The sequence below is a fragment of the Vombatus ursinus genome, unplaced genomic scaffold (assembly GCF_900497805.2).
Source record: "Vombatus ursinus unplaced genomic scaffold, bare-nosed wombat genome assembly UNPS02009824.1, whole genome shotgun sequence".
In the NCBI taxonomy this organism is placed as follows: Eukaryota; Metazoa; Chordata; class Mammalia; order Diprotodontia; family Vombatidae; genus Vombatus; species Vombatus ursinus.
The window spans coordinates 9,325,951-9,350,175 of NW_020949602.1; the positions used below are offsets into that span (position 1 = coordinate 9,325,951).

A 24,225-nucleotide genomic window follows, 5' to 3' on the forward strand; every position below is an offset into this window, starting at 1 on the left:
GTGTGTGTGTGTGTGTGTGTGTGTGTGTGTGTGTGTGTGTGTGTGTGTGTAATGAGGAATGACGGGCAACCTTCAGGTATTCTGCAAGCTCAGCCAAGTCTGCAAATGCTTCCTCGTAACTGGTACCAGTGGAATGTTCCAAAAATCGGCGCCCAGATGGAGCCTGTCCAGCTTCAGGTTGGGGGACAGATCAGGAGCTCACCGACTTCTGCCCCAGCCTGTTGAGGATTCGGAGGGAAGCAAACTTTGCATTTTGGAAGGAGGCCATTTGGGAGGCCAGGAGCGGCACGGTTTCCTTTGGCATCAAGCTCTGACAGGGCTGGCAGGACTGGGATGAATCCTTGGAATTCGCGTCAGGATACAAATGCCCCCAGACTGGCAATGAAGGCTGATTCCACGTTCTTACCCTTCACACTCCCCACATCCTAGTGTAACGGTGCTCCTCACTGTTCCCCAGACTCAGCCTGTCATCTCCAGGCCCTGCTCATTTGCCCAGGCGGTCCTCATGCTGAGAATGCCCTTTCTCCTCATCTCTCCCTTCAAAGACTAGCACAGATGACTGCTTCTCTAGGATGTCATGGTCAGATCTCATCTGGAGGACCTCATCTGTGGGTGCCATCATTGAGGAAGGACATTGATTAGCCAGAGGAGGGCAACCACAGTGGTGAAGAGGTGAGTGCTGGCCTCCTCGTCCCCGTCACAAACTCCCTTCCAATAACCTTACTTCTCCGTGCACCTTCTACAGGTGGAGAAGCAGATTTTGTTGTTTTTGTTTTTGTATCTCCAGTGCTTTAGCATTTACTCTGATGGCCTCAGGGGGTTAAAACCAAGAACAAGGAATGGGTGAAAGCTTCAAGGAGGCACAGGTGGGCTCCACGGCCTAACCCAAGGGCAATGGGCTGGCTGCCTTGGGACATGGGAGGCTCTCCTCATCAAGAGTCTCCAGGCAGGGACCGGTATATGTGACAGCTGGGATTCTCAGTCACTGCTGTCCTTTCCAGCTCTAAAATTCTGCAGAGCCTTCCCTGATCCTCACAACCCCTGCATTCCTAACTGAAAGTTCCCTCTTCATTTTCAAGTTCTCCTATACCACGCTGTCTGGTTTTCCTTTGTACCATGATACTGTTAGATTGTCAGCGCCTTAAGGGCAGGGACTATCTTTTGCCTATTTTTGTATACCTAGTGTTTTAGCACAGCGCCTGGCATGTAATAGGGGCTTAATAAATGTTTACTGACTGATTGATACCTTCCCTCCGTGTGTATATGGGGCATCCTCCCCACCCCCAAACCCCTTGAAGGTAGGGACTTCATTGTTTTTTAATCTTTGTACACTCAGGGCTGAGCTTAGCACCTTGCACACAGTAGGTGCTCAACCAATGGGGATTCAAGTAAAAGGAAGTGGCCTGGAGAGGCCAGGCCTACCTGAGCCGCCTGGATGTTCACATTTCCTTGTCTCAACAGTTTCCCAACCACGTCCATGTCTTCGTCGGTCTCTGCCGAGGCCAGGGGAGTGATCATCACGGCCGTGTACCCGGCCTTGTTCTGGTGGTCCACGTCACACACACCTGCAGGAGGATGGTCAAACCTTGGCAAAGTATTCCAGAGAGTGGGGCCAGTGTGGGCAGACGCCTGCACCCACCCCACCCTCGGGGCTGGGAATTACTAAGGGGGCAATCTCAGCTCACATTTAAGGCCCTCGGCCATCTGGCTGCTACGTACCATCCCAAGCCAAGTTAAGATCATTCTTCTTCCTGCTCTCCCTATTCCAGGCAAACTAGCCTCCTAAGCATCCTTCTCCTGCCTCCCCCAAGCCTGCAATGCACCCCCTGCTCACCTCTGCCTCTTATAATCCCTAGATTTCTTCAAAGCTCAGCTCCAGACTGGCAATGAAGGCTGATTCCATGCTTCTCCACATCATACTCCTAACATCCTAGTTAAATGGTGCTACCAACTGTTCCCCAGACTCAGCCTGTCATCTCCAGGCTCTGCTCATTTGCCCAGGCAGTCCTTGTGCTGAGAATGTCTGCTCTGGAACTTAGCACAGTCCCTGCCACATAGCAGGCATTTACTAAATGTTTGTTGATCAACTGATTGATCCTTGCATTATTTCTTTACTCAGTCAAAACCCCTTTCCCCACCCCAGCAGAGGCACATCTTAAAGGAGACCAAATGAATCAATGCCCCCGAGTTTCAGGTTATAGGGCTCACAGATGGAAGGCAGCTCCAGCCCCGCTTTCTTTGGGCAATGGCCACCAGAGAGGTAGTGGCCACGATGCTATAACCCTTTTGTACTGATCTCCCCAGCACTTAGCACAGTCCTTGGCACACTATAAGCACTTACATAACTATTTTCATTCATTCGTTCATTCTCCTCACTCTAACTCTAGAGGAATTAGGACGCCATCAATTCCAGGTTGGGGGGTAGGAGCTTGGTAAGTGAACTGACCCCCTGACCTTAGTGGATGGTTCAGATTGGGGAGCAGTAGGGCACAGTCACAGGCCAGCTTCATCCAGAGGAAAGTGACCCTCATGCACCTGATTGGCTGGTGGGGGTGGGGAACACCGAAGTAAGATGGAAACATCTGGGTATCAGTGAAAAAGCTGGGAGGGCAACACTGGACCCCCAACAGGGAAGAAAATGAAAAGATAAGTGGAAGGTGGAGGATTGGCCCTCTCAGATCAAAGTCTCGTGACTGGGGGGAGAGAGGAGGAGGGGGACAACAGAGATAAAGTGGAAATGAATTTTAAGGAGATGAAAGATAATGCCAACGCCCCAGGCAAAGGAAAATATGAAATTTCATGAAAAAGGAAGAGTCTTTTAAATGGATGTTGGAACCGTTGAACAAAACCCAGAGACCAGAGACTCCTGAAACGAGCATTTACCTTGGGAAGTACAAAGCCTGTTGTATCATATCATAAATAACATGTAGAACTTTGCACTAAGTGATAACTGGGGCAAGGCAACTGAAGCTTTGTCCAGGGTGCTAAAATTTAGAAGGTATAGTCTCCTAGAATGTTAAAAAGTTGAATTGAGGGTATACTTCATGCTGTTTGCCCTGGCTACAAAAATGACTATTTATGAACCTGCTTACGAATCCATCATTCTGGATTTCCTGGCTACAAGCCAGAAGTCTAGAGAAAGAATAAATAAATGCTGCCAATGTGAGCCTGAGCATCCTGTCTCTGTCACAAGGGCTGTATCACAGCAAAACAGTTCATTCTTTCAAGGAATTTTCTTCTCACTTTCACCGTGATGAAAACCAGACTATGTAGGCAGTATTGCTCATTTGGACTTAGAGACACAATTCTGCTCTTCCTTCCAAATAACATTTCTTGAAATTTGTACTATTTCATGTTGTATGCTTTTCCTGGGGTCTATGGTCTACGAGCAGTCACTGCCCCAAGTCTTCCTAACCAAAAGGCAGAACTCAGGGCTAGCTATAATGTTGGAGAAAGAGGGGAAAAAAGAGCTTGCTTCTCTACCCAATCCCTGAGAGACGCACACACACTACAGAAAAACAAGCCCACTCAGAGTAGAGTTACTAATGAGTATGTTGTAGTAGTAGTAGTAGTAGTAGTAGTGATGGTGGTGGTAGTAGTAGTAGTAGTAGTAGTAGTAGTAGTAGTAGTAGTAGTAGTAGTAGTGATAGTAGTAGTGGTGGGGGTGGGGATCCAAGTAAGAGAGGGAGTGTGAAATCTCCAGATCAGAACTTATCATTTAACTGACTTCAGTTCCATCCTCCAGGTTCATGAGCACTTCTGAAAACAGATGTTAACATGTAGGCAATCAGAAGCGAGGAGCAGAATCCTCTGGGAGCCCCGCCTTCTAGGCTGTACTGTGATATTAAATGAATTGTTTCTAACTGGATGGTTAGTTTACATGAGCTTTTAAGACGTAAGGAGCCTCAGATCTGAGGTCTCTTTCATACCTACGAACATACCTTGCAGTTATATGCATTTTTTCCCCTGGGTGAAGATTTGGTAGAGGATGAGGGACCCTGGGTAACTTAAATGACCCTTTTGGGTCAGTTGCCTTAGGCCAGTAGCAAGGGAAGGAAAATGGGAGGAGGAAGGGGAAAGAAGTCACTTAAATGAACACGGCTGCTGACAGGCACTTCTCAGCAACAAAGAGCGTCCCTCCTCAGGCTATCATTTCACATGATTAAAGGGACTGTTCCCAAAGCCCCCATCCACATAGGTCACAGCCCCTGCAGGCCTACTGGTCTGTGAGAATTGCCATGCACAAAAGAAGAGAATGAAGGGCCTCAAAATCACCTGGGACACATTCTTTAGCCTCTGAGCCCAACAGTGGAGCCTGGAGTTGGCTGGGTTTTTTTCTGTTTAAATGAGAAATCCCCACATAATTTTTAAATGGCTGTTTAATATGGATTCTTTATCTTCATGAAGAAAAATCTGGGAGCAGTAGATATGAGACCTGTACTTTGCCAGGCCAGCCAGTGTGGTTTATGGATAGAGTGACATATATAGAGCCAGGGGACTGGGGTTAACCTCAATTTTCTCCTCTGTAAGATGGGGACAATAATACTCTGAAAGTACTTTTTGTGTATTTTGTGTTTATTCATCTGGGTATGTGTTAGTTCCCTTGATAACTCCTTTAGGGAAGGGACCATTTTGGTTTTGCTTGGCATCACCAGTAGGTAATTAAAACTTATTAAATGACAGGAATTACTATTATTATTATTTCAGAGCGCTCATATAAGGCATGATATACTCTTTGAAAAGCTCTATGAAATTGTAACCATTCATGTACTCATCATAGGATATCATGGGATGCTCTAGTTAACTGAATATTCTGGTTAATGGAAAATGAGTATATCAACTGTACATGGAGGATCAGTTTTCAAGAATAGCTCAAAAATTTCAAGAATAGCTTAAACAGATGTGGAAATCAGACTCAGAGAAATAAATTGACTTGTTCACAGTCCCACAACTGAGCAACCGTAAGAGTTGGGATTTGAACTCATCCCCTGATTCCCAGCCCAGAGCAGTCAGTTTTTAAAAAAACAGACACCCACTTCCACCCCTCCAGTTGGATGCACTGGGTGTTAATGGTTGGCAGGTCCTCTCATAGATAAGGCTACAGAAGGGAGATCATGAGGGAGACCTCTACACGGAAAGGAAAATGGCGGGCAAAGCAGGGGAATGTTCTGACCTGTGTCGAGCAGCAGTTTAACGATGGGGAAGTTGGAGTGGGAAACACTGTAGTGGAGAGCCGTGTTCCCGTTGTCATCTGCTAAGTTGACAAGCAGCTTCAGGAAGTCGGGGTCACTGGGCTGGAACTCACTGAGATAGGCTGCAACGATGGAGGGGCTGGAAGATTTCCGGCTTGAGATGCGGAACCACTCTTGACTGATAGTATTTAAGCTTTGCCTCTGAAACACCAAGATGGTCTGATTACTGGCGCCCAGCTCCGATGACCCCTAGTGTCCTGGCTCAGGTGGGGGATTCTTCGGGTCTGAAGCCAAGTCTGACCCATTAGCTTTGCTGTGGGCCTGCCATTCTCACTGTCTACTTTGAGAGCGACTTTCAAAAGTGTGACTTGTGCTTTGCAGCTAGGTAGAATAGGGGATAGAGCCTGGAGTCAGGAAGACCTGAGTTCAAACCTGGACTCAGACACTCACTAGCTATGTGATCTTGGGCAAGTCACTTAACTGCTATCTGCCTCAGTTTCCTCATCTGTAAAATAGGAAAAATAATGGCACCTACCTCCCAGGGTTGTTATGAGGATAAATTAAATAATAATGTACACAGTGTCTAGCATACAGTAGGAGCTTAATAAATGCTATTATTGTTGTTGCTGTTAGGCTCAAAGGATTCAAAGCTAGAAAATATCTCAGAATTCATTAAATCCAAAACCCTTATGTGACAATGTCAATCTGAAAATGAGGGCACTGGACTCACTGGATTTGGAGTCAAATCACAGCCCGGCTACTTACCACCGGTGTGACCCTGAACTTGACACTTAAAACTCTCCGGGCTTCAGTTTCTACTCCTGTAAAATCAGGGAGGTTGAGGCAGCTTCTGAAGTCCCTGCTAGCTTTAAATCTGTGATCCTCTGCCTGATTCATTAACACTTTCCCCCGTCATCTTAGCCTTAATATTTAAACAATCATATTGAATAATTTTCCCACAGTCACCCAGCTGGCAAGTGGGCTTGACTTCAATCCCATGGCAAAATTCTAGAGCTGGTCACTAAGTGGATGGTTAGCAAGTGGCCAGACAAATTAGGGTAGTCTGGTCAAGTCCATGCGATGGAATACTGTGGTACTGTATGAAATGATGAAAACGATGGTTTCAGAGAAACCTAGGAAGACTTGGATGAACTGATGCAAAGTGAAATGAACACAATCAATAGAAAAACTAATACTATAACAATAACTTTGTAAATATAGCTTAGAAAGACTCAAGAACTCTGATCAATGATTAGGAATCAACCATGATCAACAAATGATGAAGAATGCTACCCACCTCCTGGCAGAGAGCTGAGGAACTCAGCGTGTAGAATGAGCCATACATTTTTGGATGTGGTCAATATGGAGATTTGTTTTACTTGACTATGTTTATTTGTTATGATGGTTTTCTTTTCTTTTTTAATGTGGATGGGGGGAGGAGAAAAATAGATATTTGATAATTAAAAAAATAAAATTAATTATAAAAATTTTTTTAAAAGAGATGGTTGGCAAGCATTTCCACAGCAACTACCCAGAGTCAGTATGGCTTAAGAAAGAGTTGGGCAGATTAACATTATTTCTTTTTCTGACATGGTCACTAAACTGGAAAGTCAAGGGAATGTTGTTGATAGAGTTTACCTGGATTTTGATAAAAGCATTTAAGCAACATCTCTCATGCTATTCTCGTGGAAGAAAAGGAAAGGTGTAGGCTACTTGTGGGTATATTTAGGTAAATACAGATTTGTTAAATGTCCATGGCTAAAGAATAGCTGTTAATGAATGGTTCAACAGAGTCTGTCTTTGACCCAAGGCAGTTTAACATCTTCATCAATGACATGAATAAGGGTAGACATGGTGGGCCTAGCAATGTTGCAGATCACACGAGGCTGGGTCTACACGCCAGTGTGAGGATATTTAAAAAGCCTTGACAAGCTGGAAAATTGGGCTGAATCTAATTAAAAATGAAAACTAATGTCCCCACACCATCTTCACATGTATATGATGGCAGAGTTCTGACTGGACAACAACTGGGCTGAAAGAGATCTAGGTCTTTTCATTGGCGCCCAGAGCCAGAAGAGACGTCAGAGGCCATAAGACCCAACCCTGGTCTTTCACAGATGAGGAAACTAATGAATCCCTAGTTTTCTTCAAACCAAAGCAAAGATGCCACCTTCTACATGAGGCCTTTCTAGGTCTGCCCAGGCGCTAGCGGTCTCTCCTTCCAAATTATTTTGTATTTGATTTTCATATACTTATACAAGCGCATACTATCTCCCCCAATAGAGGCAGTTCTCTGAGAGTATTCGTTTCAATTTTGTCTTTGTATTCAGGGGTGTGCTAGATCCAGTTCAAACTAGTTCACCAAATCCAATTATTGCATATTCAACAAACCAGCAAACACTACAAACTAGGGCTTACTTTTTTATTTTGTTGATTGTCTAGACTTAAGAAAGTGATGGAGAAAATGCTAATAATGCAGATTAAGCCTAAAAGTGTGTTGTGAGTACATGTTTTTCTTGGCAAGCTGGTTGTTAAACATTTATTAGCACACCACTATTTGTATACCAGTGCCTAGCATAGTGCCTACCCCATAGTCAGTGCTTAATAAATGGACTGATCCGCTTTTGTGCCCTGAAATCTAACAGTAAAAACGCCTGAAAAAAATACAGCCATCCTGCAGGGTCCAGGTTAGCCCCATCAACTGTCCCTACTCAGCAATCGAAAGAACCCCCATTATATATCTCAGTGATGATTTTGCAGAGAGGCAGCAATGGGTTGGTCTGTGCTTAAACAATTCTCTAAATCCCCCCGTCTTTCTCACTGACAAAATTCCCCCAAAGCATCTGAAAGCATTTTGTGAGGCCCAGGGTGAGGGGGGTAGGTTTAGAAATGACAGGAGAAGAAATTCCTCCCTGATCCAATTTGGGTCTCACTCGAATAAATGGACCAGATGATCGTGGAGCCTCCAGTGAGCACTAATCTCTATGCATTTATACTGGGAGCCTGCTTGAAACCCAACCCCAAGAGTGGCCCGCACCAGCCGTAGAAGAGCCAGTTGCCGACTCACTGGGAGCAAGAAGATAAAACATACTGGCCAAGTAGCTGCCAACACTGAATCCATCGAGGCATCCATTCTTCCCACTGGCGTAGCCCACGGAGGACAGCAGGCCAGGTTTGAGGAAATGTGTGGAGGCGGATGTCACTGGGGGCCTACGGGTTATAGCTGCTCTCAGAATCAATCTGCTCCTGGCTTTACTCTCAAAAACTTTAAGATGGAAGGGAGGAAGAAAGGAAAGGAGAGCAGGAGGAAAAAAGGAAGGAAGAGAGAGAGGAAGAAAAGAAGAGAGAGAGGAAGGGGAAAAGAGAAGAAGGAAGGAACAAAAGGGAGAGGAGGAAGAAAGGAAGGAAGAGACAGAGAGGAAGAAAAGGGAGGGAGGGAGGAAGAAAGGAAGGAAAAGAGGAAGGGAAAAAGAGAAGCGAGCAAAAAAAGAAGGGAGGGAGGGAGGAAGGAAGGCAGGAAGGTGTAGGAAGGAGGGAGGGAGGGAAGGAAGGAAGACAGGACAGTATAGTACAGTGGCAAGAACACTGGATGTAGAACCAGAGCGTCTGGGTTCTAATCTAGCTTTGTCACTTTCTGTGCAGTAAGATGCATAAAGCACTACGTACGCGTGAGCGATTAGCAATAACAAACAGCTCACGTTTATAAGGCCCCCTAAGATCTGCCAGACGCTTTGCAGACATCTTATTTAAGGCTCACAACAAGCCTCTGGGTACCACTGTTTTCTCCATATGGCAGATGAGGAAGTGAAAGGATTTGTCTAAGGTCACAGTTAGTAGCATCTGATGTTGGATTTGAACCCAGGTCTTCCAAAACCCAGGTCCAATTCTACCTACAATACAGAGCGCAGACACTGAAGACCAGAAAACATGCCTCGTTTCAGAGCTCACCCTCACACAAGGAATTTTCTGATCAACATCCACTCATGCTGTGCTTCAGAAGGCCTGGGCAGCTAGGGGGCGCCACAGTGGATGGATTGCTGGATTTGGGAGTCAGGAAGACCTGAGTTCACATCTGGACTCAGACACTTAATAGCTGTGTTACCCTTAGCCTCTGATTGCCTCAGTTTACCTATTTGTAAAATGGGAATGACAATATCACCCACCTCCCAGGGTTGTTGTGAGAATCAAGTGAAGTAATATGTGTAAAGTGCTTAGCAAAGGCTGGCCAATAGAAGGAGCTTAATAAATGTTTGTTTCTTTCCTTTCGAGTAAGAGTTTTCCTCCTTACAATCACAAGCTCCCTGGGGCAGAGGCTGGACAAAACATGGTGCAGAAAGCTGCATCGGGCTCCTGAGAGCCCTGCGGCAGGGCTCACACCACCCACTCTAGGCTTGGCAGGCTTCTCGGTCAAAGCTGACTGCTTAAACATCCCCACCCTTCTTAGATCCACAGAACAAGAAGGATACCAATTGCCGGTCAGGTGTGGTCCAAACTTCAGGCAGATGTTTGCTCAACAGGTGGCATGCAGACAGAAATTCTTCTGAGGGCTTATATCTAAACAGAAAAGGGAAAAAAATCAATTGATGTCCCCACGTTCTAACCAGCTCTCCAGGCAAACCCAAAATAAGGGATTCACAGAGTCAGAATCCCCAAAGAGCACCAGCTGGAGGGACCTCGCGGGCCGTCCCCGGCGCCCTGGTCTGGGCAAGAATCGCTTGGACTTTTTTTCTGACGAAACAGTCGTACAGGCATGGCACAGAGCTTGGCACAGAGCTGCTGCCTCTGCAATCAGCTCATCCTGCTGTTGGGATCACGCTGATTGTTGGAAAGTTCTTTCCATTGAGCCTAAAGCTCACCCTCTGAAGCTTCCACCCCACTGTTCCAGACCTGCGTCTCTCCAACGTCCACTGAGATTCCTTAAAAACTTTACTCAAGGGGCAGCTAGGTGGCGCAGTGGATAGAGCACAGGCCCTGGATTCAGGAGGACCTGAGTTCAAATCCAGCCTCAGACACATAACACTTACTAGCTGTGTGACCCTGGGCAAGTCACTTAACTCCAATTGCCTAGCCAAAAAAAAAAGACAAAAGAAAAAAAAGAAAAGAAAAACTTAACTCAAGCGCCATCTGCTCCATGAGACCTTCCCTGGTTCCCCCAGCTGCTAATGCCTCTCCCCACCACATACAAAAAGACCTGCCTTGCGGCCACTTTCTGTATACTATACATGTATACGTGGTCAATAGAATGTAAGCTCTTTGAGGGCAGGGACTGTTTCCACTTTGTTGTTGTTGTTGTGTCTTAAACTCCCAGGAAGATGTCAGGTACCTAGAAGGAGCGCATTAAACATTTCTTGAAAAGCCAATTGCTCCTAGTTCTGCCCAATACATCAAAAGACTCCAGGTTTAGTCAATATGCCTCCTTGACACTATAGTTCTAGGTCTTTCTGATGCTAGAACACAAACATGGGGAACTTCCTAGAACCTAGAAATCTGGTTTTTCCACAAAGAGGACATGTCTGGCTTAGTTCCCAAGCTCTCCTGGAAATAAAGCCAAATACACTATTGTCCTCGATCTAATACTGCCAGAGTGGAGAGGAGGGTCTCGGAGCTACTGCAGCCACGGGCTGAGTGGTAACATGGGATGTGGAGTGGAAAGACGTTCCTCTTGGTTGGTATAATCCCAAGAACCCAAGCCCTGTGCAAACAATTTTCTCCAACTTAGTCTTCCTTGAAGGGCAAAGAAACTGATAATAGATTTAATAAAATGACAATCTACCATTAAACCATTGAGTCCGCCATGATATTGTACCAAGCCTGCACTGTTACTAGACCATTGTGTGGTTTATAATACAAGTTATTGTGTACCAGTCAGATGGAGTGCTTGGCTCACTCAACACCTTATCACAATCATTCTTCTGAGAGAAGACAGCCTCCAGTTTTTCAGAAGCCACTTGCCAACTGGACATCACTCATTATTCGTGATTCCTAGTCCAGAGAGCTAAGTGCCAAATTCACCCCGACCTAGGTAGGTGCCCGAGACAACTGAGACAGCCTCTTCAAGCCTCAGTTGCCATATCTGGAAAATAATAGATATTGGAATAACATATTCCAATAATAATTGGAATAATAGGTAATGGAAAATAATAGCTGGATAATAATATTTGTACTAAAGAAGCCTATAGAGTTGTTTTGTAGAACGCGCTTGGAAATGTTTACTTCTAGTACAAAATGAGAGTTCTTAGAATGGAGAGAAAAAGCAACACAGTAGAATGCAAGAGTTCTTTAACCTGGGGTCACTGAACTTGTTTGTAAAAGTATTTGGATAACTGTATTTCAATAGAATACATTTCCTTTGTGATCCTATGTAATTTTATGCATTTAAAACATGATTCTGAGAAGGAGCCCACGGGCTTCACCAGACTGCCCAAGGGGGTTACAAAAATGGGAAAATCTGATCAACCCCTGCCCAGAATATTGTTTTTACATTAATAAAATCAAGTGTAAGAATGAGATTACAAAGGGAAATAATTATATTTAAATAGTATGAAAATAGAATAATAATAGCTAATTACATAGCACCTACTATTTGCTAGACATATGCTGAGCACTTTACAAATATTATCTCTCTGGATCCTCACAACTACCCTAACAGGTGGGGGCTGCCATTATCCTCACTTACCCTAATTATCACCCGTTCTTAAAGATCAGGCTTAGGGGATCGGACCTTGGTGAGGGCAGAAAATACCTTTCAGACTTGTGATGAGTACCAGCTGCAGCAACTTCTCCCCCACTGGGGCTGCTCTCTGGGCCCATGCTCCTGGCACTCTCCTCTGTGCCCAGGGCCATCTGCTGGCTTCGCTCTGCAGCTCTGCCCAGCTTGTGTTCAGGGCCAACCCCCTTCCTGTCTGCTTCACTGTCAGAACAGCCCTCCGAGGCGCTGTCTTCGCCGCTGGTCTCTTCACTGGAGGTTGTCTCATAGCTGAAGAAGGAGAGCAAATGTCATTGGCTATGACCTTCCTTCTAAGGCTAAACAGAAAGTCAAAATCTGCAGTAGGGCATTCATGCATTATTTAGCTAGGCAGGAGCCTGGCATCAGTTCAGTTGATCAGTTCACAAACATTTATTAAACACTTACCACATGCCAGGCACTGTGTTAAGTGCTGGGCATACACAAAAAAGCAAAAATATGGTTCCTGCCCTCAAGGAGCTCCCATTCTAATGGGGGAGTCAACATGCCAACCACTACGTAAAAACAAGATGTAGACAGTGTAAATGAGGGGCAGTCTCAGAGGGAAGACATGGGCAGTGGGGAGGAGGTAGGTGGGAAAGAATGGCTAAAGAAGGGGGATTTGAGCTGAGTCATCTAGGAAGCCAGGGAATCCAGGAGGTAAGACAAGGAGGGCGAGCACTCCAGTTTGGACCAGTCCACGTAAGAAGCTTCTCAATTCAGAGGCCACTGGAGACAATGAGTAATGAGGCAAGCTCTCCCCAGATGCAACAAAAGAAGCAGCCCATCACCCAGTAACCCAATAAATCAGGATGCTTGGGACAGGTAACCCAATCCTGACAAAAGCCACCAATTTGGGAAGTCAGATACTCATTCCAGAAATGTCAAAATCACCAATTCATTTTCCCCCCACTAATGTTCTCTGAATTATCTGTCAAAATCCTTCCTTGAATTCCCTGGACCCAGCCCTTCCCTGACCCAATTTGTTCATGATGTAGCATAAATCTCACTTAGAATGAGGCTTTGTGTTCAGACTCGGGGAGATGGATCTGGAAGGAAGTGATCTCTTCTCAATAGTTACGTCAACGTGAGGAGAGTTTGTACAGAGGGGCAAGGGAAAGTTTTCAGCCTCTAAGACAGAGCTTCTTAACCTAGGGTCCCTAGACCTTCCTCCATAAAAGGTCTGTGGATAGATTTATGGAGGTTCATAAGCTTGGACAGGAAAAATACATCTTTATTCTCAGTAACTTCTGCATGAAATTTAGCATTACAAATTTATTTTAAAACAACATGATTCTGAAATGGCATTCACAGGCTTCCCCTGACAGCCAAAGGGTTCCATGATACAATAAAAGTTGAAGAATCCCTGGTGGGTAGGGAAAAGAATTTTAGGGTTGTCTCTCAGTAGCTATGTCCAACAGCCCCAGATATTGACATATGGAGAAACTAAAGCATGTGACTAAGAGAGAGATGGAGGCCATGCCATGTAAGCATTCAATAAAAGAACTGCCAATGATGAGACTGGAGAAAAGAAGGCTAAGGGAGGGCTGGATTGCAGTCTTCCAATAATTAAAAAATTGCCCCATGGAAGTGAGATTAGATTTAAATAAATCAACAAGGGTTGAAAATCCCTTAAAAATTCCTTAACAGTGAGAGCTGAACCAGAATGAAGCAGGCTGTTTCAGGAAGTGATGGGCTCCCCATCTTTGGAAGTCTCAAGAAGAGTATTGATAGCTACTTTCCAGGGACATTTTCAATGGAATTCTTGGTCAAGTAAAGGCTATGGACACATTTGGGGAAGGACATTGATAACCTGGAGGATATATAGAGGAAGGTGACTAGGACGTGGTTAGGGGCTTTGAAATCATACCACATGAGGATCAACTGAAGTAACCAGGGAGGTTTAGCCCAAAGGAGAAAAGGCTGGGGAGGGGGATGTTGGGGAGTGTACCTGATTCCCTGCTACCTGTCTTCAGACTGTCAGGTTCTGATGAAGAAAAGGAATTAGACTTGTTATGGCAACTTGGGGTGGCAGAAAGAGTCCATAGGACCTTGACTCACAATATTAGACCTGCTTTATAATCTGTGTGACCATGGGCAAATCACCTAAACTCTCTCTGAGACTCAGATTCTCAATTCTGATTCCTTTACACCATTGAAAAACATTTAAGATTTGGGAATTTAACTAGAAAATGTCCCTTCCAACTCTTATCCTATGCTTGCCCCCACACGGTAGGACTAGAAGCAATGGGTAGAAATTACAGAGAGGCAGATTTTGGCTCAATGGCTTATGAAGAAGGACTTTTCAACAGGAGAGGTTACTGACCATTTAAAGCTTTTTTTGAGGTGCTACCTGTATAAGTTAACACCTGTTCTGAGTTTTTACAACAAAAAGAGGACCGAGATTATTAAAATGAAGATACTCCATAACGTGACACAGTCAACAGACAGTGATCACAAGGGCACTCTGGAAGCAGTGTGAATCCTCACACAGCAGAATAATGAAGGGGACTTTGGGATCACTTATTGAACACTTGGAGAATTCCCAAAGGGAGAGTCCTGAACATTTATGGCATGGGGAATGGCTTCAGAGTTTAATGAGAAAAGAAAGAAGATCGCTGATCTGGAGCCAGAGGGGACCTTAAAAATTAACTAGTTCAACCCCTTCATTTTTCCTTGCAGAGGAGGAAACTGAAGACCAAAGAAATCAAGTGACTTGTCCATGGTCACATATCCAAGCTGGGCAAGTGAGGTTATTGTATCACAGGATTATGGATTTAGAGCTGGAAGGTTATCAAATCTGACATTTTACAGTTGAGGAAACTGAGGCGGCCCAAGAGGGGTTAAGTGTCTTATTCAAATTCACACAGGTAGTTCAGAGCCTAAATCTGGACCAAGGTCCTCTTGCTCCAAAGCCAGTACTCTTTTCACTGAATCAAAGTTACTAAGAAATAACCCTACAGTCTGTCTCCCCATTCACTTGCAAGAGGGCAAAAACTTTGCATTTCCTGCTCTGTACAGATGCTTCTCAGAACTCTGCCCTCTGTAGAAGATTGAAAAAGAGGAAGCAGAGTCAACTGAGGAAAGCCTAAGTGAGATGACCTCTGGCAAGAGAAATTGGCAACCAGAAGACAAAAGGGGAGGGCATAAATGGCCCTGGCTTGCTTGGTTGGAAGTTCATTGGCAAGGGAAGGAGGATGACAGAATCTCTAAAGAAAAGACTGCTAAGAGCAGCCTCTTGAATTGAAAACTATACAAGAGCCTGACCAGAGAAGACCCAAACAGACTTTTCCAGAACCTTAACAGGGCATGAAGCAGGAGCCAGCTGTCTGTCAGTTCTCATCATGGCCATGAGACCACTGACTGTTATGAGAAGGGCCTGCAAAGTTAATCTTTGGTCACAACGGTTGGAAGAAAGCCCCAGGCTCATTAAATCTGCTACACAGAAAGCAGCCTGGCATAGTGGACAGAGTCACCTCAGTTCTCTTCTCAATTCTCTAACACTACAATTGCAGAGAAGGGACCGATCTGCTTTGACACACGGAGCTTCCTCACCTGGGAGCTCTCTACATGGACAAAATCATAATTGCAATTGCCAGTACCCTCTCCAGTGCAGGGTGTCCCAAAAGTCCCAGTGCAGTTTAAAGCTTTAATCAGTGTAGATAGCAAGCCTGACAAATTAGAAGATGATACAAAGTTGGGAGGGGTAGCTAAGCCACTGAATGACAGAGTCAGTATCCAAAAACCTTCTCAGGTTGAATGACAAGAGTCAGTATCCAAAAACCTTCTCAGGTTAGAACACTGGGCTCAATCAAAAAAGATGACAATAACAGAAGGAGAGTAGCAGAGTGGAGAACGGATTACAGCATGTGGAGATTGGGGGCGGGGGGTCAATATAACTGTGGCATAGAATTGTGATGCAATACTACTGTGCTGTAAGAAATGACAAGTGGGATGTTTCAGAAAAACCTGGGAAGACTAATATGAACTGATGTAAAGTGAAGTGAGCAGAACCAGGAGAACATTGTACACAGTAACAGCAACATTGTAATGATGATCAACTGTGAAACACTTGGCTACTCAGATCAATACAATAAGCCAAGGTAATCCCAAAGGGCTCATGATGAAAAATGCTCTCTACCTCCAGAGAGAGAACTGCTGAACTCTGAGTGAAAATGGAAGCATGCTTTTTCACTTTCTTTAATTTTCTTGTTCTATTTTTTTTCAACATGGCTAAGAAGGAAATATGTTTTGCATGATTTCACATGTGTAATCAATATTATACAGCTTGACCTCAATAAGTGGGAGAGGGTCTAGAGGGAGGGAGAGAATTTAGAACTCAATATTTTTTAAAATCAATGTTAAAAATAAATTAGATATATGTGTATATATATATATGAACCCTATTTTACAGATGAACTATATGTATATATGTGTGTGTATATATATATATATATATATCATAGATGTGTGTGTGTATGCACATACACATGCACACACACATATATAAAAAAGAGGCTATTGTAATAGTCCAGGGGAAAGGAGATGAAGGTCTCAATGACAGTCAAGACTATTTGAACAGAAAGAGATCTCAGGCAACCACATCATAGGCACCAGTCATATCAGACCCTCTTTAATTTTCCTCCCTCCATTTTCAGCTCTCCATATGTTGCTGTTCATGTAGCCGGCTCTCATTAAATACCTCCACCAATAAAGGGGTTGACTAATAAGTATGCTGAGGGCAGAGTTGCTGTTGACCTTTGTGGTCCCACAATCTGCTTTGGGGTCTTGGGTACAGGGGCTTAGTAAACATTCATTGAAACAAATGAAATATAACCCTATCTGGCACATCTGTAAAAGGAGGGTGCCTTGGAGTCACTGATTTCACACTTTCTGTGGATTACATCCCCCATGATGCTTAGGGGGATCCAGAGAGCTAGTTTAGCTCATTGGGAAAGCATCCTAAATATCAAATCCAATTCTGGCCTGAGGCTTCTGGGCAGGGTTAGGTTTCAAAGGGGCCAGGAGCAGGGGTAGCTAAGTGGTGCGGTAGATAGAGCACCGGCCCTGGATTCAGGAGGACCTGAGTTCAAATTCGGCCTCAGACACATAACACTTACTAGCTGTGTGACCCTGGGCAAGTCACTTAACCCCACTGCCTAACCAAAGAAAAAAAAAAAGTAAAAACAAAGGGGCCAGGAGGAAAAGGCAGAAGATTATACCCTTGTGGACCAGTGAATTTGGGGCAGCAAAAATGCAGTGTTGCATTCAGGCTACAGAAATCTTTCTTTCAATTGGCATATGGTCAGGAGAAGTTACCCAGCTCATTTACCTCCAGGTTATCACTGCCTTTACAATGTGGTGCCCAGAACTGAACCTCATATTCCAGATGGGGTCTGCAGGACTACCACATCTCTGGCCCTGGACAGATGCCTCTTACTACAGCTTAAAATGGTACTAGCTCTTTGGGGATGCTGTATCACAGCCTTTTTCATCTTGAGCTTGCAGTCCACTAATAACCCAAGATCTTTTTTCTTCAGGCTGCTGGGATGCCAAACTCATAAAAACCCAGGAGGCAGGTTTATTAAGTGTTTTATAAGATTAAACCATGGGAAAATGAAAGAAAAAAAGCAGGTTTCCCCCTTCATCCCCCACTGGAAAGAGATGGAGCTAACGTTAGACACTGGAAGGCAGTCTGACCTTTATGAACGATGCTTACCCACCGTTAACCCCAACAAACTGAAGGTTCTTTTTGGTCCCATTCCCTCCAGCACGGAAGCCATAGTCTCGCTTTTTCATGATGGATTTAAGGCTTGTCGATGGGGAGATCCCTAGGCAGACACAACAGTGGAGGTTAGGAGCAGTCATCGAGAAGGGAAATCAAAGTGCAGACATGGGAAGGCCTGGGACTTTGGGAATGGGTGTGGCCTATTAGCACAGGCACATTTGGACCCAACGTAGAGCACTGAAGGCCAGGAGCAGGTCAGTGCGTTCACCACAACTGGGTCTTACAAAGTTGTCTGTGCTGCTAAGAGGCTACCTGCCCAGGGCTGCAAAGTCAGTACGTCAGTGCGTGACAGTGTGATTCGAACTCAGGGCTTCCAGATTCCGAGGTCGGCTCTGCCTACTGGGCCACATTGCTTCTCATCCCGAAGTTAGCTACCCTACTTTGAAAAGCCTCTAAAAGCCTTGAGACTTTAACAAAAAATAATAGATGTTCTAGTTCACATTAATATGGTGCCTATAGTTTAAAAGGCCCCCTCTCATCCATTATCTCATGACCTTACAGGTCACATCACCAAGTAAGCAGATCAGGGTTTTTTGGTTAGTTGGTTTTAATTAGAGAGACAGCATAGTACCTAGGGGCTCTGGAGTCTGAGGACCCAGGTTCAAATCCTACCACCTTACCACTCAACATCTCTGGGCCTCAGTTTCCTCATCTGTAGAATGAGGGAGCCAGACTGGATCTCTCATCTTGTGGCCCTCTCCAAACCTTGAACAGGATGTTAGGGGCTCTCTGGTGGTGTGAGGGAGGAGAAGCCAGATCTCTTAGGACCCTTTTCCAGCTCAAAACCTATGAACCCCATTTTACAGATGAGGCAACTAAGGCTCAGAGAAGGTCACAGGTACACAGATGTAAAGGCAGATACAGCTGCGCTCACAGTCACATGACTGATGAGTCCAGATTACAGCATGAGAGCGGGAAGGGACCTCAAAGGTCCGTTCAATCCTCTCATTTTATAGACGAGGAAATCGATAAGCTGGTGACTCAGCTAAGGTCACACCGGCATTAGGTAGCAGAGCCAAGACTTGCAGGAAGGCCCTGACTTCAGATCCTCCCTCCTTGTAAGTCAAGGCTCTGCCCACTAGCCCGCCCTGCTCTCCCTCCCTCAGACCCATGCTTACAGGCAAAGGGGAGGATGGTCTCTGAGTCCTCCTTTCTCTGCTCAGACGACCGGAGACCAGGTAGACTGGGGCCTGTGGCAGCCGCCGGAGCTCTGAGCCCTCCCCGCCTGACCCCTCCGTCAAACAAAGTCTGGTTCTACTTATCCAAAAATGCAAAGGGGTGCAATCGGTTACAGCAGAGTGCGCCTTCATGCCAATAGGCAGCTCTCCAAATGTGGGCCAGACCTCATGTCTACTCTCTGTCTGTTCACCTCTTTCTCCCTCTTCGTTTCCTAACCCCCCCTTCTCTTTCTCCCGTCTTACTCATCTTTGTTACTCTTTCCTCTTTCCCTCCCTCCCTTCTCTCCTCCTCTTCTCTCCTCTTCTCTCTCCCCTTCCCTCCTTTTTCTCTTTCCCTTTCTCTTTCCTCCCTCCCTTCTTTCTCTCTCTCTCCCCTTCCCATCTCTTTCCCCTTTCCTCCTTTCCTCTTCTCTCCCTCCTTCCTCCTCTCTCTCCTTCTTCCTCTTCTCTCTCTTCTCCCCTCTTTCCCTCTCCCTTCCTCCCTCACACATACACTTTATTTAGTTATATAAGTTATCAAAATAGTAATGCCCTAATGTGACACAAAGGGGGTGGGTGGGGTGGGTGAATATTGGTGAGAAGGGAGGAGACGGTACCCCCAGCAGACGCCACAGGGAAATCTATAGTGTGAGGCCCACGACCTCACAGGAACCTGAATGCTGGCTTGAGAGTCAGAAGAGCTGGGTTCAAATCCCACCACTATTACCATTTGTATCACCTGGGGCAGACTACTTCAGATCTTTAAGACTTGTGGCCCCTAAAGTCCTCCCTTCCAGCTCTGTCCATAACCCACTGACCTGTGATGGTCAGTAAAAGTCGAAGCTCAGCTGCCACCGTAACACAGCCCAGGGGGTGGCGCTGTTCAACTAAAGCTCTGGGGACAGAAGCAACTTCAGACACCACATGGCCCCAACCCCCATTTATGGAGGGCACGGAAATGACTTGTGCAAGGTCATATCGACAGGAAGCCAATGGCAGGATTCAAACCCAGGTCTTCTGGTGACTAACTCACTCTCTTTCTACTCTTATCCAAGCCCTGCCGTCCGACTCTGATGGCGAGATGGCTCTGGTCAGGGGATCAGGGCAGGGACACGAAGAGGAGGATTTGAAAACAGAAACCAGGTGGGCTGTGTTCAATCCCGTGTTGCATTTCTGGACAGGTTTTAATATTTTTCATCTAGTCACATGCAATGAATAAATTCCTTGCCCCTGCTTTGGCGCGAAAAAGGAAAATGGTGCCCTCCTCCCTTCTCACCAATATTCACCCACCCCACCTTGCTCCTGCCAGTATTTACCTGGGGGTGGGAGTCTGCTGGGGGTACCTCTCCTCCCTTCTCACCAATATTCACCCACCCCACCCACCCTGCTCCTATCAATATTTACCCGGGGGTGAGCGTCTGCTGGGGGCACCTCTCCTCCCTTCTCACCAATATTCACCCACCCCACCCACCTCGCTCCTGCCAGTATTTACCCAGGGGTGGGCATCTGCTGAGGGTACCCTCTCCTCCCTTCTCACCAATATATACCCACCCCACCCACCCCCTTATGTCAGTATTTACCCGGGGTGGGCATCTGCTGGGGGTACCTCTCCTCCCTTCTCACCAATATTCACCCACCCCACCCAACCCCTTTGTGTCAGTATTTACCCGGGGGTGAGCGTCTGCTGGGGGCACCTCTCCTCCCTTCTCACCAATATTCACCCACCCCACCCACCCCGCTCCTGCCAGTATTTACCCAGGGGTGGGCATCTGCTGAGGGTACCCTCTGCTCCCTTCTCACCAATATATACCCACCCCACCCACCCCCTTTCTGTCAGTATTTAACCAGGGTGGGCATCTGCTGGGGGTATCTCTCTTCCCTTCTCGCCAATATATACCCACCCCACCCACCCCATTGTGTCAGTACTTAACCGGGGTGGGCATCTGCTGAGGGTACCCTCTCCTCCCTTCTCACCAATATATACCCACCCCACCCACCTCGCTCCTGCCAGTATTTACCCGGGGGTGGGGGTCTGCTGGCAGCGCCCTCCTGCTCTGGCGGTGACTGTGCCGAATAGGCAGACAGCAGCAAGTTCAGGGAATTGACGAGCTGGCTCTGAATGGAGCTGAGTTTGGACGCGGGCTGCTTGATGGCGTTGGCCAGCTCGGGGTAACCATGCTCCAGGCAGGTCCACTGCTCGTGAAGGAGCTCCTGAATCTTCTTCACATACTGGCCAATGGTGATGTCCGGAGGGGGGCTTCGCTGCTCTGTGCCTGGAGAGGAGCCGTTGGTACCCAGGCTCGATGGGGAGCCCCCCGCCCCTCCGCCGACAGCAGCCTCGGCGCTCCCCTCATCAGGGCCCCGTTCCTCGATCTTGAGCTCAGTGGAGAGATAGCTGTGGTGGGGGTTGGGGGGGGAGGCATCCGGCTCCCGTGGAAGGAGCTGGAGCGGTGACCCTTGCCCGGGGGTGACTGACGGGCTGGCTTCCACTATGACAGGCAGATTGACCAGGACGCCCTTGTCACATGCCTCGCTGACAGGGTCAGTGTTCACGCAGGCATCGTTATGGGTGTCTTTGGCATTTCTATGGCTGAGCTGGTTTTCCAGCTGAGCTACGGTGCCCACGAGTTTCTGAATGCTTAGCTCTTTGTTCCTCATCTCATCCCCTTGCTGCTGAAGGACCACCCTGACCCTCTCTAGCTCCTCCGTTCTCTTAGACAGTTCTCCTTCCAGGACGACAAGCCGCTGCTGGAGGGCAGACACACGACGGGCTCCCACGGCGTCTGAGCGCCAAGGCTCAAGACCTAAGCTCTCTTCGGTCACCCTGATCCCAATACTTCTGACATCCATTTCCACGGGAGGCGGAGGTGGGATTTCACTGATGTTCAGTTCTATTTCAGGGGGGAATTCATTTTCTGGGATGGGAGACGGAAGAGGCGGAGGGCTCGGGGTAGGGGTCCCAGGTGTGGCCGCCGACTCAACTTCTGATACCTTCAGCTCTTCCTCCGTGCTCTCCAAAACCACAGGCAGATCCTGGGGAAAGGAAGACTGGCCCGGGAGACAACTGTGGTTCTGCAGCTCCTCTCCCTGGTCCCGATGCTCAGGCCTGTCCTGGATGAGGTCAGGAACTACCGGCACCAGGCCTGCCAGCTCCTTCACCGGAGGCTGAGTGGATGCTCGTGGGCTGGAGCCGTGGGGATCTGAAAATCCCTCCGCGGGGCCAAAGGCACCGTCCGAGAAACCACCCTCGTCCGGGGGCTGCAGGAGGGGAGGGGGCTCGGGGAGGGTGGAACCGAGGCTCAGCTCGTCCGAGAACTTGTGCTGCAGCAGGGTCGCTGGCATGCTGGAAGCCCTCAGCAGCTGGGGCCGCCCTCTCCCGCCATCGAGCTCAGCCTCCGAAGGCGGGGTGGCCTCCACTTGGCGGATGGTCTCGGCCAGTAGCACTCTCTTCCTGTAGCTGATCTCACCGCCGCCAGCCACGGGCTGAGTGGAATCACCAGGGGCTTCCTCTGACCCCTTTGTGGACAGGCCCGAGAACGAAGAGGTCCAGGTCTGGTGGGGTGGGGCTGCGTGGGGCCTGGCGCCGCTGTCGGGGAGACTGAAGTTCCGAGGCAGGGTACTGAATTTGGGCTGCTTGGCCTTCCTGCGGATGTGAATCCTCTTCATGGTATTCCCTTTCTCGATGTCATCCACATACTTCAGGAAGTCCAGATCTAAGTGGAAACCATACGGCGTCTCCACCGAGTACGGGTGGCTTTTCGGAGGCTCTTTTTCTCCATCCCCTTGGGATGATGGTTGGTCTCTGGCTGGAAAAAAAGAACACACACACACACACACAGTTATTTATTTTTAAATCCAAAGAGTTACAGACCAAGAGGTGTAATCCTACCTCCCGACACTATCTTGTGTCTCCTTCAAAACTCGCCAGCATCTAAAACATGCTGAAATGCTTATGGTCTTTTTGGCTTCCTGGAGACGCTGCCTTATTAAATCAATTTATACTTAGGCAGAATCTGCAAGGACGGGGGAGAGGGAATAGCTCCCCATTTGCAGTATATCACCGGAAAGGCCACAGAGGTATCTGCCTGGAGATAAGCCACAGAGAAGCAAGAAAACTGTCTCGTTTTGCTGCCGGGCTTGACTCATGTAACTGCCGTGCGCAGATAGCCCAGAATTTGCCAAACTGGGCCACTTAATTGGCAATTATGCAAATGGGAGGTTTCAAAGGTTGAGCCACAAATTTGTCTGAGCATCCAAAAAAATAAAGCCCTGCATTAGTCAAATAAAGCCCAGCTAATCTCGCTGAGCCCTGAGATTTCAGTGATCTATAATGTTATGGTCTGGGCTTTCTTCAGTGGCTAAGAGCACAAGAGAGAACTAACCAGACTGAGGAACAGCCCCTACTTACTCCCCCTTCTTTTTTCTCCAGACCCCTTCCGATACCTCCAATACCATAAAATGTGGCCAAAGTGCAACTCTGCAGTGGTAGAGGGAGAATCCTCACTGGGAGCTTCCTTCACTAATACAATCACAGGCCATATTTCATGATTAAATATATGATTAAAGTAGCTGGTGATGGAGAGAAGAGCCTTAGTGAGGTCTTTGTGAGCTTCTATGGCTAAAAAAAAATCGCCGCCTGGCGGCCAACCGTCTCTGGCCACGGGGCTCTTGGGACTCCACTGGGCTTATCCTGAGATGACCGTCCTCTGCTAGCACATAGCGATTCTCTCCAGCCAGACAGGGCCTGGCATCGGCTCTGCTGGTATAGGTGCCAGGAAGGAACAGTAGCTTGGACACGTCTACTAGCATTAGTTGTTTTGGTTGTTTGTTTGTTTGTTTGTTTTGGCATGAGGCAATCAGGGTTAAGTGACTTGACCAGAGTCACACAGCTAGTAAGTGTTATGTGTCTGAGGCTGGATTTGAACTCAGGTCCTCCTGATTCCAGGGCCGGTGCTCTATCCACTGCGCCACCTAGCCACCCCCAGTTGTTTTTTTTTAAAGGAGTGATAACATAAACATGTATATTAATTAATGATGATACCAGTTATTTTATAGAAGGCTGAGACACAGTGTGACATAATGGATCCTGCTCTGACAAATACTGGATATTTGACCCTGGAGAAGGCACTAACTTCAGAGGGCGTCAGGCCACGCTCTAAGACCCCAAACTGCAGGGCATTTGCCCATCTGCATGGCCGCAGGACAGCACCTCACTCCAAAGTAATTACAGATCAAATCCAAAAAACACATTCTCGTCCAGCCATGACATAGCTTGACGTGGGCCAGTTGACTTCTCTCTGGTCCCCAGCCAGAGGCTGTCCATCCTGAGCCCCAGGTGGCCACCTTGAAAACAGGTGTTGTTTG

The 24,225-nt window shown here is 47.0% G+C and overlaps 1 protein-coding gene across 8 annotated transcripts in view; it reads right to left on the minus strand.

The window, feature by feature from the left end:
- Positions 1-24,225, minus strand: part of KANK4 (KN motif and ankyrin repeat domains 4) — a 104,020-nt gene that overhangs the window by 5,802 nt on the left and 73,993 nt on the right. For all 8 annotated transcript variants that reach the window (XM_027852739.1, XM_027852742.1, XM_027852741.1 and 5 more), the window contains 6 exons: positions 20,880-22,667; positions 17,636-17,747; positions 11,935-12,168; positions 9,659-9,746; positions 5,174-5,393; positions 1,423-1,565 (listed from right to left, as the gene is read on the minus strand). In XM_027852739.1, coding sequence (XP_027708540.1) covers positions 1,423-1,565; positions 5,174-5,393; positions 9,659-9,746; positions 11,935-12,168; positions 17,636-17,747; positions 20,880-22,667 — 2,585 coding nt within the window. The remainder of the gene's footprint in view (positions 1-1,422; positions 1,566-5,173; positions 5,394-9,658; positions 9,747-11,934; positions 12,169-17,635; positions 17,748-20,879; positions 22,668-24,225) is intronic.